General features: G+C 63.5%; 1 protein-coding gene across 2 annotated transcripts; it reads left to right on the top strand.

The window, feature by feature from the left end:
• Nucleotides 1-4,285: 4,285 nt before the first annotated feature.
• Nucleotides 4,286-14,709, top strand: PLPP2 (phospholipid phosphatase 2). 2 transcript variants are annotated; one of them, XM_044751912.2, is made up of 6 exons: nucleotides 4,286-4,422; nucleotides 7,445-7,596; nucleotides 7,756-8,033; nucleotides 11,067-11,124; nucleotides 11,352-11,528; nucleotides 11,813-14,709. In XM_044751912.2, exons 2-6 carry the CDS (start codon nucleotides 7,561-7,563, stop codon nucleotides 11,966-11,968), a joined length of 705 nt encoding a protein of 234 aa, XP_044607847.1. In that variant the 5' UTR covers nucleotides 4,286-4,422; nucleotides 7,445-7,560; the 3' UTR covers nucleotides 11,969-14,709. The 2 variants fall into 2 exon arrangements, with proteins under 2 accessions (XP_044607847.1, XP_044607846.1); XM_044751911.2 differs by having other exon boundaries at nucleotides 4,297-4,463.
• The last annotated feature ends 215 nt before the right edge of the window (nucleotides 14,710-14,924 follow it).

The raw sequence follows: 14,924 nt of genomic DNA, 5'->3' as shown, positions 1-14,924 counted from the left end.
TCCATCCAGGCCCGACAGGCAGGAGCCTCCGGACTCCTCCAGATTTGGCAGCCATGCTAGCACCTCACCCGCGTCCTCCGCCAGGGATGGGCTCCTCCTCACTACCAGCCCTGGGACAGGTGCCTTACTATGCGCAGCTCTTGGCCGTAAAGAGAAGTTATGTTTTTATTGTTGTTTTAGCTTATCCATTGTTTTCACTTGGGATGGTCTTTGGCGGCCATCTGTGTTTTAACCAAACGTGGAGACACGAGTGAGGCGCCTGGAGGCACCTCACTCTGGCCGCTCCAGTCCGAGGGAGCCGGGCGCTGCCAGGGCGCATCTGGAGCTGGACTCGCCGAGGCGCCTCTGGGGGCAGGAGAAGGTGGCCAGGAGCTGGCAGCCCTGTGCCGGCACTTTCCCCGAGCCTCAGCCTCCCCGCCAGGCCGTGTGGAGGACGCCAGGCTCTGAATCTGCCCAGACCTGACCCCGCCGTCGAGTCCTTGTTCTCCTGGTGTGTGGCTCCTGGGTGGGACTGCCAGGTGAACAGGACAGCCAGCTCTGATAGCAGGTGGCAGGTGCTTTAGCGTCAGTGTGTCTGTGAGGTTTGGGAGGTACTTGTGCTAAAGAGGATTTGTTGCTCCTCTCGGGTTAAATTTAACTGAGCCTATATGTTTCTTTGCTGAGTCTGGCAGCCCTGTCCCCAGGCTACTGTAGGGAGGGCGTCCTGATGGTACGTGCCTGGCACGGTGGCACCCGTGAATGTCCTGCGGTCGGGCTGGCTGTGGCTTTGCCTCGTCCGGCAGGGGCTGCTCCTGTCGCACCTGGAGGCCGACTGGAGCCTGCAGCACCTCCTGGTCTGGGCCCAGATGTGGGTGGGGCCTGGCCAAAACCCCCTGGAGTGAGAGCCCCAGCCCCGAGAAGTCAGGGAGGGTGGGGCAGTGGCTCAGGGAGTGGACTCCAGAGGCCCCCACTCACACGCAGAGAGCTCCCAAGCCCACCGTCCCTGTGCAGGGGAGACTCAGACACGGGCCCGCAGTGCTCACTCGGGAGGTGGACTCCGCCCCTGCCTTGGAGGGCTGTCCCAGGGGACAGGACACAGGACGGGGGTGGGGTCACTCAGCCTCCAAGGCTCAGAGGGTTCCCGGCCTCCCTTGCCACCCATATCACTTCTCCTCGTCAGCCGTAACCTGGTCCCAGAGCCCCGCGGTCCCTGGCTCTGCAGGTGGGTTCAGGCCTGCTCGTCACACTCCTTGTCGGGGTTCTGGCTTTGAACGCAGGGACAGAAGCTGTGAATCGGGAAGGGGTGTGAACCGTGTGACCAGCCGGTGCCTCAGTGGGGTGGCCTGTCCCACCTCCCCCATTGCCTAAAAGCAGCATGTGGCGCCCCCTGCACGAAGGTGGCTCCTGTCAGAGCAAGTCTGGTTGGCGTGGTCCTGGGGCCTGGCACAGACAGGCCCCGAGAGCATCAGACTCCGTTACTCACAGCTCACTCCGCGTTTGTGAGCATTGACTGAGCGCCTGCTCTGCGGGTCCCTGCCCTCTGCGGCTCAGGATGGGGAGGGACGTGGGTGAGCAGACATGCAGACCAAGGGACCGGGCCCGGGGTGGGGCGTCTGCACGAGGTGGTGATTTCACTCAGGACACCTTCCCAGCCGGTGCTCGTGCTAAACCTGGGACAGTCACCGCGTCCTGACGCTGAGGTCTGGCAGCTCTTCAGGATTGCAGAGGCCCAGCAGCTGAAGGCCGTCCTGGGACCCTCGTGCTGGGTTCCCATTTGAAGGTGACCCCAGACTTCCGTCCCACTGTTTCTATCCCGTTAGCCCCCAGGGTGCCTCCTCGTGAGTTCTGCCCATGAGGCCCTTCACCACACTCGGTGGGCAGTCCTGTGCCCCCTGTGCCAATGGGACACTGAGGCACTTCCTTCCCCACCCAACACGCCCGGCACAGCTGCGGGGTGAGGCTCGACTCCGGGTCCTCAGCGGGGGTCAGGCCCCAGGTTGGGGAGGTGACCCTGGGGGCTCTGAGCCCTGAGAGAAGTACAAGAGGCAGTGGGGGTCGCGGCTGCGCTCTGGGGGTGCCGCCTAACCCCAACCCTTTCTGCCTCCTCCCGGGCGACCCCTCAGTCTTCATGTCACCACAGAGGAAACACACCTGGAGCCCATCTGGTGACAAGACCTGCGGCCCCAGGTGACAAGAAGGGACAGCCTCTGAGCCCTCAGCTTCAGTGCTCCAGGGAGGCTGCTTGGTCTCGGAGGGACGGGCGAGGCCCGTTGCCCAGTGGGGGCTCCTTCCAGCCCTGCCGTCTGTGGCTGATGGAGAAGCCGTCCAGCCCGGCTCCCAGCCCAGGCTCTGTCCCCAGAGCCGGCCCCCTGCCTCGGGTCCTCCTTGGAACGGGCTACAGCAGATGCGGGAGCCCTGACCCCAATCCAACCCTGATCCTCAATCCTGCTCCCTCGTGTTAATCCCGATGCTGTACGACTATTTTAAGGATGGTGAGATGCAGGGCATGGGGAGGGGCTCCAGCTGCGCCCGCCCTCCAGCTAGGCCCACGTCCTCGCCCCCTCCCTCTGGAGGCCCTCGGGGTGGACCAGCCTGGCCTGGCCTGCCCCCCATGCCCCCTTTGCCCCCTGCCCTGCGCACAGTAGGTGCTCCATGAAGAGCCCGCATTTCAGCTGCCGGTGTCTTGGCTGCACTGAGAGCGGGGTCACCCGATGGCAACCTTAGTGAAAGAATGCAGGAATAATGACACGCCAGCGTTTATGGAACGTGCCTTCCAAGCACCGAGCTCTTCGCCCTGTTTTCTCCAGCAATGACCCTGCTCCGTATCCGTTCCGTGAATGAAGGAAGGAACGAAGGACGGAGCTGGAACCGGGCCCGCCTTTTCCTGGGCCCGGCCGCCCCGCCCGGTGAGTGGCAGCAGGGGAAGCCAGTGGGCAGAGCCCCAGCCTGCCCAGGGCCGCGCTGGGTCCAGCCAAGCCTGAAAGCGGCCTCTTGGGACAGCCCCGCCCAGACTCCAGGAAAACCCTTCGGGCAGACGGAAAATCTAGGTCCAGAAGTTTCCATCCAGGACCTTGTCATGTCCTGGGGGTGGGCTGAGTCATTTTGAGTGTCTGCCGCCTGGCTCATGGAGAGTTGTTCGGCCCCGGGGACAGGGCCAGAGACACCCCCAACCCTCGGTGGGCTGATGGGGTCTGACCCCTGGGCCCTCCCAGGACCCCTCCCCCGACTGCAGGCGTCTGTCCATCCTCCCCGTCCTAGTCCCAGGTGCTCGACCTTTGGCCAGGGGCTGCCCCTCTCTGGACCTGGCTCTCTTCATCCCTAAAAAGGGCCGAGAGACGTCCTCCATCTTGCGATTGTTGGAGGGTGTGGGCTGGTGGATGTGGTTCAGAGGTCAGGGGCAGCGGACCCTGGGTTCGAATCCCAGCCCTGCCCCTTCCCACTGTGTGTGGCCTTGAGAGGCAGACAGGACCTCTCACGTGTCACGTGTCTGCCGGGTGAAGACAGGTCTCTCCAGGACATGGGGACTCCCCAAGGCCTCTCAGATGGTTGCAGCCCCCAGGATCCACGGTGGCTGTGCGCACACTGAGAGTGGGTGTGATGGGCCCCTCGGGCCTCAGTTTCCCCAGCTAGGGTGCCTTTGACCCCCAGGCACCTCCCAGCTCAGGGCTCCCTGGGCCCTGGTGGGGTGCAGGGCGCAGAGCCCAACCCTGGCCCTTTCCAGCGAGTGCCTCCCTCCCGGCACCTGTTTGCTCTTCCGTGAAGTGGGGACGGCGGCACAGACAGCCCGCGGGGTTGAGGAACTTGATCTGAAACGCTCGCGGGTGTGAGCGTTAGGAGGGGAGACCGCTGCCACTGAGCCCTGACGCCGCGCCAGCTTTAAGGCGCTTCCTGAATTCAGAGGTGTTAATTGCATACGGCATGGGGGCCATTCCCCAGTGAGGAAACCGAGGCTCAGAGAGGGACGCGCGGGGACACGTCCTCCCCCCCACCCCGTCCTGAGGGGTCCGCCCGCTCACCCGCCCACTCACGCGTCCGCTCGTTCCTCCTCACGGACCCCCCGCCCCCCAGCCGGCCCAACCCGCTGGTGACCCGGGCGTGCGCCGGCACCGGACGCGCGGGGTGACCCTGGACCGCCTCCCGGCCGGGGGGTAGGGGGTGCTGCGCGCTGACGCCCCCCAGCTCAGAGACCCTCGGCCGGCCCCGCACGCGCTCTGCACCCCCGCTCTCGCGCGCCGTGGGCGGGGCGGGGCAGAGTCCGCCCCCTCCCCTCGGCCGCCCCGCCCGGCCCGCCGTCCCTCCTCCCTCCCCCGTCCCTCCCTCCTCCCCTCGCCCTGGGCCAGGCTCCGCGGCCATGTGACCCGCGGCCGGGACGCGACGGGACGCGCCGGGACGGGAGTCGGGGGTCGCGGGCGCGGCCCGGGGCGGGGGCGGCATGAAGCGGAGGTGGGTCTTCGTGCTGCTCGACGTGCTGTGCGTGCTGGTCGGTAAGAGCCGGGGGGACCGGGTGTGGGGACCCTTCCCAGGCCGTGCCCCGGGCCCCGAGGGTTTGCAGGGCGGTGGGGGACTTCGGCGCCTGTACCCCTCGGAGCCCCGGGCGGTGGGGGAGCCCGGGGGAGAACCCTCGGTGCCGCGCCCCGCGCGCCCTCCCGGCCTCAGTTTCCCCGCCGCCCCGGGCTCGGGAGGGGTCACCAGGGCGCCGCGGGGGGGGGGGGGTGGCGTCCGGGCCCCGGAGCAGGAAGTCGCCGCCGCGCGTCCCCGCCCCGGCCGGTCGGTGATTCACGGGGCGGCGGCCGGGCGGACGGGAGCGTGGCCGCGGGGCACCGGGCAGGACCCCACGCCCGCCCCCGCCCGGCTCCCGGGGTGCAGGGAGGGCGGAGCCCGGGACGCACCGCGCGCCGGTGGGATTCGAACCCCTCCTCGCACGGACCTGGGCGAGGCCGCCGCGGACCAAACCTGTCGGGCGGGTTTGGGGCCAGGCTGGGGGCGGGGCCAGCCCAAGCCCCCTCCTCCAGGGTCCCGGGAACAAAGGCCGAGTGTTTGCTCTGGGGCCGTGTGGACAATGGCCCCGGAATCCTACCCCGGCGGGGGGAGGGGCGCCTCGGGCCTGAATCCCCCCTCCATCTGCTTCCTGCTCCACCGTCGGGGACGGATCAGTCAGCCTTGACGGATTATGGAGGTCAGGTCCTCCTCCCATGCCCTAGATGAAACCCCTGGGATGGCCCAGGTGGCTGCAGAAAGTCCCTGGGGGCGTCCACCAGCACTGGGCATCGTTTCCTCAGCATCTGCGTACGTTATTTATTTGAACACTTCTGTGACGCTTATTGTATGCCAGGCACTAAGCAACGTACAAATAATTAAACCTTTTCGTCCAAACATCCTGTGAGAGAGGTGCTGTTATGATCCCCAGTTTTGGCCAGAGAGGTTCAGTCGGCTGTTGGAGGTCACACAGCAGGGAGAGGTGGAGCTGACAATAGGTTGTGTGCTTCTGCTGTTTGTCAGATGCTGGCGGCCCAGGCCGACCCAGCTCCTTCCAGAAGCTTCAGTAGATAAACAGTTCAGTGTTAGATGGTGACAAGGACCCTGGTGAAAACACTCCAGCGGATGCCAGGGTTGGAGACATTTGAGCCAGAGGACCCAGGCAGAGGGAGGGGCTCCGATTCCAGTGCTCTGAACTCTGCTTCCCGAATCCCAGGAAAGCCCAACTCGGCCCAACTAGGGGCGTCTGGGTCTTCAGTGGGAGCGGCTGGGCCTGGGGGACAGGAGTTGGGGGCTGACCTCACCACCCAGGCAGCCACCTGCGCGGGCCGTGGGGCCATGGGGCTGGGGCTCGAGTTGATTTCTCAGCGTCTTCCAGCCCTGCCCCCACCCCCAGCTTTGGGAGCGTCCTCCTTGGCCTCAGTCTTGCCAGCCAGAGGGACCCTGAGCACCACTCCTCTGCTCCCTGCTCTGCAGGGCCGCCCACTTCCCTCACAGCAAGAGTCGTGTTCTTAGGGTGTACCGTGACGCTGCCACAGAGCCTCCCAGGCCCAGCTCTGCAGGCGCGGCCCCCCACCTTGTCCCAGGGCCCAGCTCTGCAGGCGCGGCCCCCACCTTGTCCCAGGTCTCAGCTCTGCAGGCGCGGCCCCCCACCTTGTCCCAGGGCCCAGCTCTGCAGGCGCGGCCCCCACCTTGTCCCAGGGCCCAGCTCTGCAGGCGCGGCCCCCACCTTGTCCCAGGTCTCAGCTCTGCAGGCGCGGCCCCCACCTTGTCCCAGGGCCCAGCTCTGCAGGCGCGGCCCCCCACCTTGTCCCAGGTCTCAGCTCTGCAGGCGCGGCCCCCCACCTTGTCCTAGGGCCCAGCTCTGCAGGCGCGGCCCCCACCTTGTCCCAGGGCCCAGCTCTGCAGGCGCGGCCCCCACCTTCTCCCGGGCCCAGCTCTGCAGGCGCGGCCCCCCACCTTGTCCCAGGGCCCAGCTCTGCAGGTGCGGCCCCTACCTTGTCCCAGGGCCCAGCTCTGCAGGCGCGGCCCCATCTCCGGACCTTTGCAAGACTGTCTCCTCTGCCTGGCACTCCTCCTCTGATCTCCCCTGAACGTCCTCACCTCCTTCAGCTGCCTTCTCTCTCTGTTCTCCCCAACAACCCCCACTGACACCTGCAGCCCCTCCCTGATTCAGTCTTTCTTTGTCCCCAGCCCTGCTGTGCTCTGTGGGGCTGTTTCCTTTACTGAGCCTCGCCCGGACTCAGCCTCAGAGGTGCTGCTTGGCCCTGTGACTGGAGCCCCGGGGGCCCTGGAATCTGGCCCGTTGGGAGCAGGGTTGGCCCTGCCTTCCTCCTCCTCTGGGATTCAGGCCCCAGAAGAGCCCCTCCCTTTTACACTTGTCACCTGCCCTGCTGGGCAAAGGACATCCTGAGAGGGGGAGGCCTCCCTTCCTTGATGGATGCTCGTTAAACCGCTGCCTCGGTTGCTCCCAGGCCTCTCAGGTGCCCACAGATGGGCATCCCACAGTGATTGCACAGTGATGCACCGGGACTGAGACACAAAGAACAGGAGTTTCCTCCCACTGAGTGATTTCGGGGCTGGGCAGTCAGGAGGGAAGTCCATGAAAGACGTTTTGGACAGAGAAAAGGACATGGGCCAAGGTCCTGGGGGGGGTGGCTGCTTGCTGGGTCTGTTGAGGAGAAAGGAGGCTGGAGGGAAGTGCGTGGGGAAGGGGGAGAGATGTGGGGTCGGGGCTGGACGATGGGCCTTGGTGTCTATCTGAGGACAAAGGGACTCACGATGGGGTTTCAGTGGGGGCAGCAGCTTCCTATTTGCCATGAGAAAAGCTCCTAGCTGTTGGGTGGCGTGGAGGTGAGGGAACCCAGGAGGGAGGTTGAGGCAGGTGGCCACATGCTGGACGAAGGCTGCTCTGCGTGGCCCCGGGCTCGGCTGGGGGGAACATGCAGCTGGGGGGCCATGTGGCTACTAGGCTCCTCTCCCCCGCCAGCCGCTCTGCCTTTCGCCATCCTGACGCTCGTGAATGCCCCGTACAAGCGAGGGTTCTACTGTGGCGATGACTCCATCCGCTACCCCTACCGTCCGGACACCATCACCCACGGGCTCATGGCCGGGGTCACCATCACAGCCACTGTCGTCCTTGTAAGGCAGGAGGGGCTTGGGGGGGGGGGCCGAGTTCTGCCCTGGGTGGTGTTTGTGGGGAAGAGGGCCCCCTTCGGAGTTGCTCCCCTTTGAGTGGCAAGGACCACAGCCCGCAAGCCAGTGCCTGGGGGAAACCCCACGGTGGCTGCTCCCTTGCAGGTCTCAGCCGGAGAGGCCTACCTGGTGCACACCGACCGCCTCTATTCCCGCTCTGACTTCAACAACTACGTGGCTGCCATCTACAAGGTGTTGGGGACATTCCTGTTTGGGGCTGCAGTGAGCCAGTCGCTGACAGACCTGGCCAAGTACATGATCGGCCGTCTGCGTCCAAACTTTCTCGCCGTGTGCGACCCTGACTGGAGCCGCGTCAACTGCTCGGTCTACGTGCAGGTGGAGAAGGTGTGCAGGGGCGGCCCCGCCAACGTCACTGAGGCCAGGTGGGTGCTGGAGCCGCGGCCTTCATGCTGGGGGTGCTGGGGGAGCCCGAGCCACAGACACCCTCAACCTGGGGTGCTGGAGATGGGCCCTCAGGAGCCGGATACTGAAGAAGGGGGAAGTGGAGGCACCCAGGGCCCTGCAGACGGGGGGAGGCGGGGCCTGGAGCAGAGCAGTGGGTGCCGGAGCCGACCCTCAGCTTCTGGCCCCAGCCTCGTGCTTCTGCTCGTCCTCTGGCCGTCTCTGCTGATAAACTTCTTATTTAATCGGCATCCTTATTTTTCTTTTTCAAAACTTGAAATAAAATTCGCCTAGCATAAAATTCACTAATCTAACCATCTTGATGTGTACAATCCATTGATTTTTAGTACATTCACAGTGCTGTGCAGCCGTCCCCACTATTGTATTCCTGGATATTTTCATCACCCCGTGTCCATTAGCTGTCACCCTTCCCTGGCCCTTGGCCGTCACTGACCGGTGTGGTCTGTGGATTTGCCTCTGGACGTTTCATACAAATGGGGTCACACCACGTGGCCCTTCGTGTCTGTCCTCTGTAGCGCTGCAGAGCTCGCCAGCGGGGGCTCCTGTCAGTTTTTGCTGCGTGTGTTTTGGGCTCTGCTGGTGGGTGCGGATAGCTGTGTGCTCGTGACGCCTTCTTGACGGGGCGACCTCGAGCACTGTAGTTGCGCTGCCTGATGGCGTTTCGGTCAGTGACAGGCTATACGTCCGACAGTAGTCCTCTCAGATCATGACGGAGCTGAAAATTCAAATTGCCTGGTGACGTGGTCACTCGTGCCCGCGTGACGATGCTGGTGTGAACAGACACCTACGGCGCTGCCGGTCGTGTGAAAGTACAGCCTGTGCACTTGTGCACAGTGTGTGACACTTGAGAGTGACAGTAAGTGACAGCCGCTAGACTAGACTTTTTGTTGCTGTTTTAGAGCGTCCTCTTTCTCCTTCTAAGGAAAAAGTTCACTCTGCGCACTACGCCGTGTTGCATCGTTTTCTCTCGTGCTTGATTTAATCTTGTGTCGTTTGTTCATCACGGCCCCTAAGTGTCCAGTAAGAGGCCACGTCACGTGATTGACCTGGAGACGAAATTCAAAGTGATTCAGGACACGAAGGTGGGACACAGCGATGGTTGTTGCTCCCGGTCGGGCGGGTCCCAGGCCCCTCGGCTGCGACGCTGGGGAGCAAGGGCAAAGCAATGGAAGCTGTCGAAGGGTCTGCTTCATGGAGGGAAACGAGACAGACATTCGAGAAGGGCCTGTGTCAGACCTGCAGAAACTTCTCATGACCCGGATTGAAGACCAGACACAAGCGTGTCCCTCTCTGCACCGTGACGATCCCGGCTAAGCAGGGAGTGTCTGCGACGTTGAAGGGAAAGGCTGGACCCGACTGCAGCGTCGAGCTCACCGCCAGCTCCGGGTGGTTGAAAGGAGTCAGATGGATGCTCGTCACACGACGGGAGAGCGAGTGCTGATGCGAAGGGTTTGCGGAAACTGGATGAGTGTGGAGGACGATCGCTCGCCAGAGCAAACGCTCAACACAGACGGGCCCCCTGTTCTGGAAATGGCGCCTGAAGGGGCCTTTTTCTGCGGGGCCCAGTCAGGGCCGGGCTTCGAGGACAGGACAGCAGCCTTGCTCGGGGCCATGCCGCAGGCTGCGAGTGGTCACCCCCTGTGCTCTGGCGCGGTGACCCCGGCCCTTCTAGCGCATCTGTCGCTCGCGCTGTGGCAGCAACAAGAAGTCACGGCCGACCAGCTCCCCCGGGACGCCCTGAGCTGCTGTGCCAGGTGGAGAAGCGCCGTCGGGAGAACAGCGCACCTGTTAAGATGGTGCTTGTTGTCGATGACGCTCCTGTGTCTGCTCCTCTTATGATCTTCATCCCAAAAGCCGAGTTTCTCCCTGCAAAGTGTGTGAAAACTGGCATTTTGAATATTGCGATGGAGCAGCTCTGCGACTCGGCGACTTGCTGCTGCTGGAGGTCGTGCTGGTGGTGAAGTGACTTTCCTGAGCTGACTCTCAGGGCCGCATTCTTCGCCGTGTGTGCCCTGAGGTTCTGCTCTCTTCGTGGAGTGACCAGCTGGTGACGGGACAGACTTCCTTCGACACCGGGAGCCTGGGAGGACGCCAGGCCTCTGCACACGGCTCTGGGGGCCACGTGGGGCCCGCCCTCCCCTCGGCCCTGCCTTCGCCTTCGCTTCCTGGCTGCAGCGCCTCAAGGTCAGCCAGAGGGCGGAGCCGGGGCCTCTCCGCCTCTCCTGAGCAGTCGCCCACCCTGGCCTCTGGACCCCAGGGCCTTGTTCTCCAGAGCGTGCCGTTCCCAGCCCTCCGTCCCGAGCTTTCGAGAGTCCGTGTGCCTCCCCAGGCAGCAGTGGCTGATGCGTTCGCTGCGATGTTTCAGACCGGAGCCCCTGGGGAGCCTCGGCCACGGGCAGAAGAAGGTAAAGAGCGGCTAGCTCCAGGGCCCCAGACGGGTCCCAGCAAACCGTCACACCTCTGCAGTGAGGCCCGTTCTCTCCCTCTGGTCCCGTGGCCACCGCCATCTGCCGACTGTTCCTGGCGGTTTTCATCGCCTTTGTGGAGCGTGGGCCTGGGAGTTCCTGACTGTTCTCTTCCGTTGATGGACGTCCTTTGTGAAAACTTGAATTTGTGTAAAAAGAAAATGTGAAAGTTTCACCAGTTACCACAGATGGAGAATAAGCCTGAAGAGAAACTCAGTGGGAACAAAGCTGGTGCTCGCTGCCTGCGGGGCGCATGTGCTGGTTCTGGGTTCAGGGCCCGCGGCTCGTGCCAGGGGTAGAGACTGTGAGCCCCGGCCCAGACCTGCTGCTGCGTCCTCAGAGAAGCGGGGAGGGAGTCACTGACCGCGTCTGACGCTGCACGTTTCCCTGTGAAACCCTCCCTGGTGCCGCGTCCCTGGCTGTGGGGACACGGTGGGAGGGACAAGCCGCCGGGCGGTGGAGGGCAGAGGGGCCCCGTGTGCTCCCTGGTGGAGGGTAGCCCTGACACCCGCATCCTCTCCGTCCTAGGTTGTCTTTCTACTCTGGACACTCCTCCTTTGGGATGTACTGCATGATGTTCTTGGCGGTGAGTCTGTTTCTCCGTGACTGGCTTGTTGTGGAACCCCAGCCAAGTCACTCCCCTTCCCTGGGCCTCAGTTTCTCCATCTGTCAAATGAGTGGGTGGAGGCGGTGATGGGGGGCGAACTGGTTTGTTCATAGAAACTGGGGGTTCCGTGCTCCTGGCCTCAGTGCTCCCCCTGTGTGTCCGGCGGGGTGAGCTCGGCTCCTGGCTGACGGACGCCCTCTGCCCAGCTCTACGTGCAGGCGCGGCTCTGCTGGAAGTGGGCACGGCTGCTGCGGCCCACCGTGCAGTTCTTCCTGGTGGCCTTTGCCCTCTACGTGGGCTACACCCGCGTGTCTGACCACAAACACCACTGGAGTGACGTCCTCGTTGGCCTCCTGCAGGGGGCGCTGGTGGCCGGCCTCACTGTGAGCTCCACCTCCCTTCCCGGTCCCGTTCTCCAGCCCCACCCCAGGCCCTGCTTTCTCAGGGCCCCCCGACACACCCCACACCACCCCACTCCCGGGTTCCAGCCCGCTCCCCTCCCCGGGTTCCTTTCCTCCTCCGTCCCCGCCTCTCCAGCTCCGCCCCGTCTCCTCCTCCGTCCCCACCTCTTCAGGTTCTGTCAAATGAGTGGGTGGAGGCGGTGATGGGGGGGGCGAACTTGTTTGTTCATAGAAACTGGGGGTTCCGTGTTCTCTTCTTCTCCCAGGTTCGGTACGTCTCCGATTTCTTCAAAGTGCGGCCCCCGCTGCACGGCCCGGAGGAGGAGGAGCTGGAGCGGAAGCCCAGCCTGTCGCTGACGCTGACCCTGGGCGAGGCTGACCACAACCACTTCGGGTACCCTTCGGGTACTTCTTCCTCCTGAGCTGCGGGCCGCCCGGGCAGGGCCCTCTGCGTCCGGCCAGGTCCCGGTGGCGCTCTCACCTGGGTGGCGCCAGGGCTCTGGACGGGCTCCAGGTGCCCTGGGCCGGCCCCATCTCCTGTGCACTGGACCTGGGGTTTTGGGCTCCCGGGGCAGCCCTAGCTTGGAGGGGACCCTGTCCTCAGCTCCCTCAGTACCCCCTGCGTTTGTTGGGTTAGGGAGGGACCGAGAGATCCAGATGGAAGCTGTTTTTGTAAAGTGTAGTGCATATGTGGACTTTTTAGTAAAATAGGGCATTTTTTGGACAAGTTGTCAGTGCCCCGTCCTGAGGGCTGTGTCCACCAGCAGAGGGCACCCTCCCTCATTGCTCAGCTGGGCCGGGTGCCGGTAGACGGTTAAGTCACCGAGACCGCCCGGGTCAGGAAGAGGCCAAAGTGGAGCCCGCGGCTCCCCTCCCGGTTCCCGTGTGCAGTGCTGAGGCTGAGGGTCAGGCGGGGTCTCATGTGCAGGGCCCGGAGCAGAAGGCCTCTGCAGGCCTTGGACCCTGGGCCAGGAGGGTTGGCAGTAGGGGGTCCTGATTCCGGTCAGCCTCAGGGTTCTCCCCTCCCCGTGTGTGGAGGCCACTGTCGAAGGCCCCCGATGTGGCCTCTAAGGGCCGCCTGGTGGAAGTTTGGATGTGGGCCAGAGCTCGGCTAGTGGGCCTCGGTCCTGCCTGCAGCCCCTGGAGGCTGCGTGCAGGCTGCGTCAGGGTCAGGGTCGGGAGGGCTGCGCCCGGCCCGAGAGACTGCTCGCAGGGTTTGGGCCTGGAGCCGGGCTCCTTGTCCCCTTTGTGCTCCGGGACGTGCCCTCTCCTGCTCTCGGGCGGTGCCCACCTGCGGCAGCACATGCCGGCCATTCCTGGGGTTGACCGCTCCCTGTGGTCCTGGAGGACTCGGCAGTGCCCACCCTACCTGTGCTCAGTCCTGCCCCCCGCGCTCTGGCCCGGGACCCGCGTGTGTGGCTGCAGGAACACGCCCTCTTGTCCCCCGCCCTGGATCGTCTCCTCACTCACCGCTCACGGGAGTGAGTGTCGGGAGGTGAAGCACATGAGGCTGTGAACTAAGCTCTAGAAACATTAAGGAAAGCGTGTTCGAGACCCAGCGCGGGCGGGCTCTGTGATCCGGGAAATGGAGAAAGGGAACTGGAAGGAACTCTGGGCCCAGGCCGAGCGGTGGCCCGGGGCGCGGAGCACAGTGAGCAGGAGCGTCCACCCCTGGCGGTGGCCCCTGAGGTGATGAGGAAGCTTCTGCTGCTGATGGCTGTGGGGCCGAACCTGGCAGGACGTTCGAGGTCACTGCTCAGGGAAGCTCGGGCAGTAAGTTTAATGTTTGACCACCAGCCGTGTGATGTGGGCAACTTGCTTTTAAGTGTCAGTGTTTTATTTGTGCCCAGAACTTGTGTTACTCCATGTTCCTTGCCGGGTGCTCCTCTCAGGCCTCCAGGGTGATGTGGCTCCTGGGGACTGAGACGGGGGAGGTCTCCGGCTGCCGTGGCCTCGCCTGGTGCCGCATAGACGGGAGGAAGGGGACCCAGAGGCAGAACAGCCGCACACCCAACGTCAGGGGCGCGGCCTCCCTGAAGGTGTCGGGCAGGCTCCTGGCCGGGGAAGCCACAGTGCAGCTGCCCAGGCGTCCCAGGACCCAGGAGGAGGCGACGGCGGTGCCCTCACAGCGTGTGAGCGGCTCTCCCAGGCTCAGAGTGTGTCTGTCAGGGAACGGGGAGAACGTCCAGCGGGATTCCACAGGGCGGCCGGAGCAGGGAGCAGGTGGGAGGGACGAGTCGGGGCCCCTGACACCAACCGCTGCCTCCCCCTCCTCCCAGTGCCGTGACCGGAGGCCAGGACCCCAGTGAGGCTCTGGGCCCAAGTGTGGAAACAGCCCCAGTAAACGCCGCTCTGGACGTGGTGTGCTGGGCGGTGCGGTGGCTGTGCTGGGGTGGCCGACGGAGAGGAGCAGAGCGGTGAGGACGTAGCTGGGGGTCTGGGTGCTTCTCCGGGAGGCCAGGGGCCACGCCGCGTGAGCGGAGAGGGCTGCGCTGGCCAGAGCCGTCCCGAGTGCTCGAGAGCCGGAGCAGCTGCAGCCTTCGGGGCAGCACTCTCCCACTACTGGGGGTTGATCTCAGGACACGTCACACGCTGTTCCGTGTGAGCCGTGTTCCAGGGCCGTTGACTCTCACAGACTCTGCCCCGTCGCGGTCACGTGAAGTCAGGACGCCACCCTGGGTGCACACGCCTCCCCGTGTTACATCCCGAGGTGGAGAAGTATTTTCTCTTTTTCTTTTGTTGGTTCTCACGGGAAACCCCTCGATTCTTAGTCGTGTAAATATTTCCTGGGTGTGTTCTCGGTGCCCAGCGTCCCCCACCTCGTGACATTAGCTGGTTTTGGACAAACCCCTCCTGAGCACTGAGTGACACGAGGGACTTTTTGCTGGTGTGTTGGGTGCGACGTCATGGTGTGGTTTTGTAGGAAATGGTGCTTTGTGGCCGTGCGTTCTGACGTATTTAGGAGTGAAATTTTCTGATGTCTGTAACCAACAATATTTCACAATACAAAAATGTGAAGCAAACGTGGCAAAATTTTAGTAATTGTTATGTCTACGTGCTGTGTATGGGTATTCGTTATGTCACTCTCTTTACCATATTTCAAAAGTTTTTTATATAATTCAAAAAAGGAAAACTCTGCCTCAGTAAATTCCTGTAAGTTGAACTCTGTTTATTCATTTCTTATTCCCCAAATAAATCCCTATATACATTGTAAAAACATAAAATTGGAAAACAAGATTGAGTTTCAATGTTAGTTCCTGTGATCTCAGTGGGGTCGTCGTGTCCGAGCGCAGCGGGCTGTGGAGAGGGGTCTGGAGGTGGTGGCCAGGCCGTTGCTCCGGTCCCTCCCGACGCCTGTGTGTGCCTCGTCTACAAGGA

This window comes from Equus asinus, chromosome 20, assembly GCF_041296235.1.
Source record: "Equus asinus isolate D_3611 breed Donkey chromosome 20, EquAss-T2T_v2, whole genome shotgun sequence".
NCBI lineage: Eukaryota > Metazoa > Chordata > Mammalia > Perissodactyla > Equidae > Equus > Equus asinus.
Note: the sequence above shows the minus strand (reverse complement) of the source record. Positions and strands in the feature narration are given on the sequence as shown.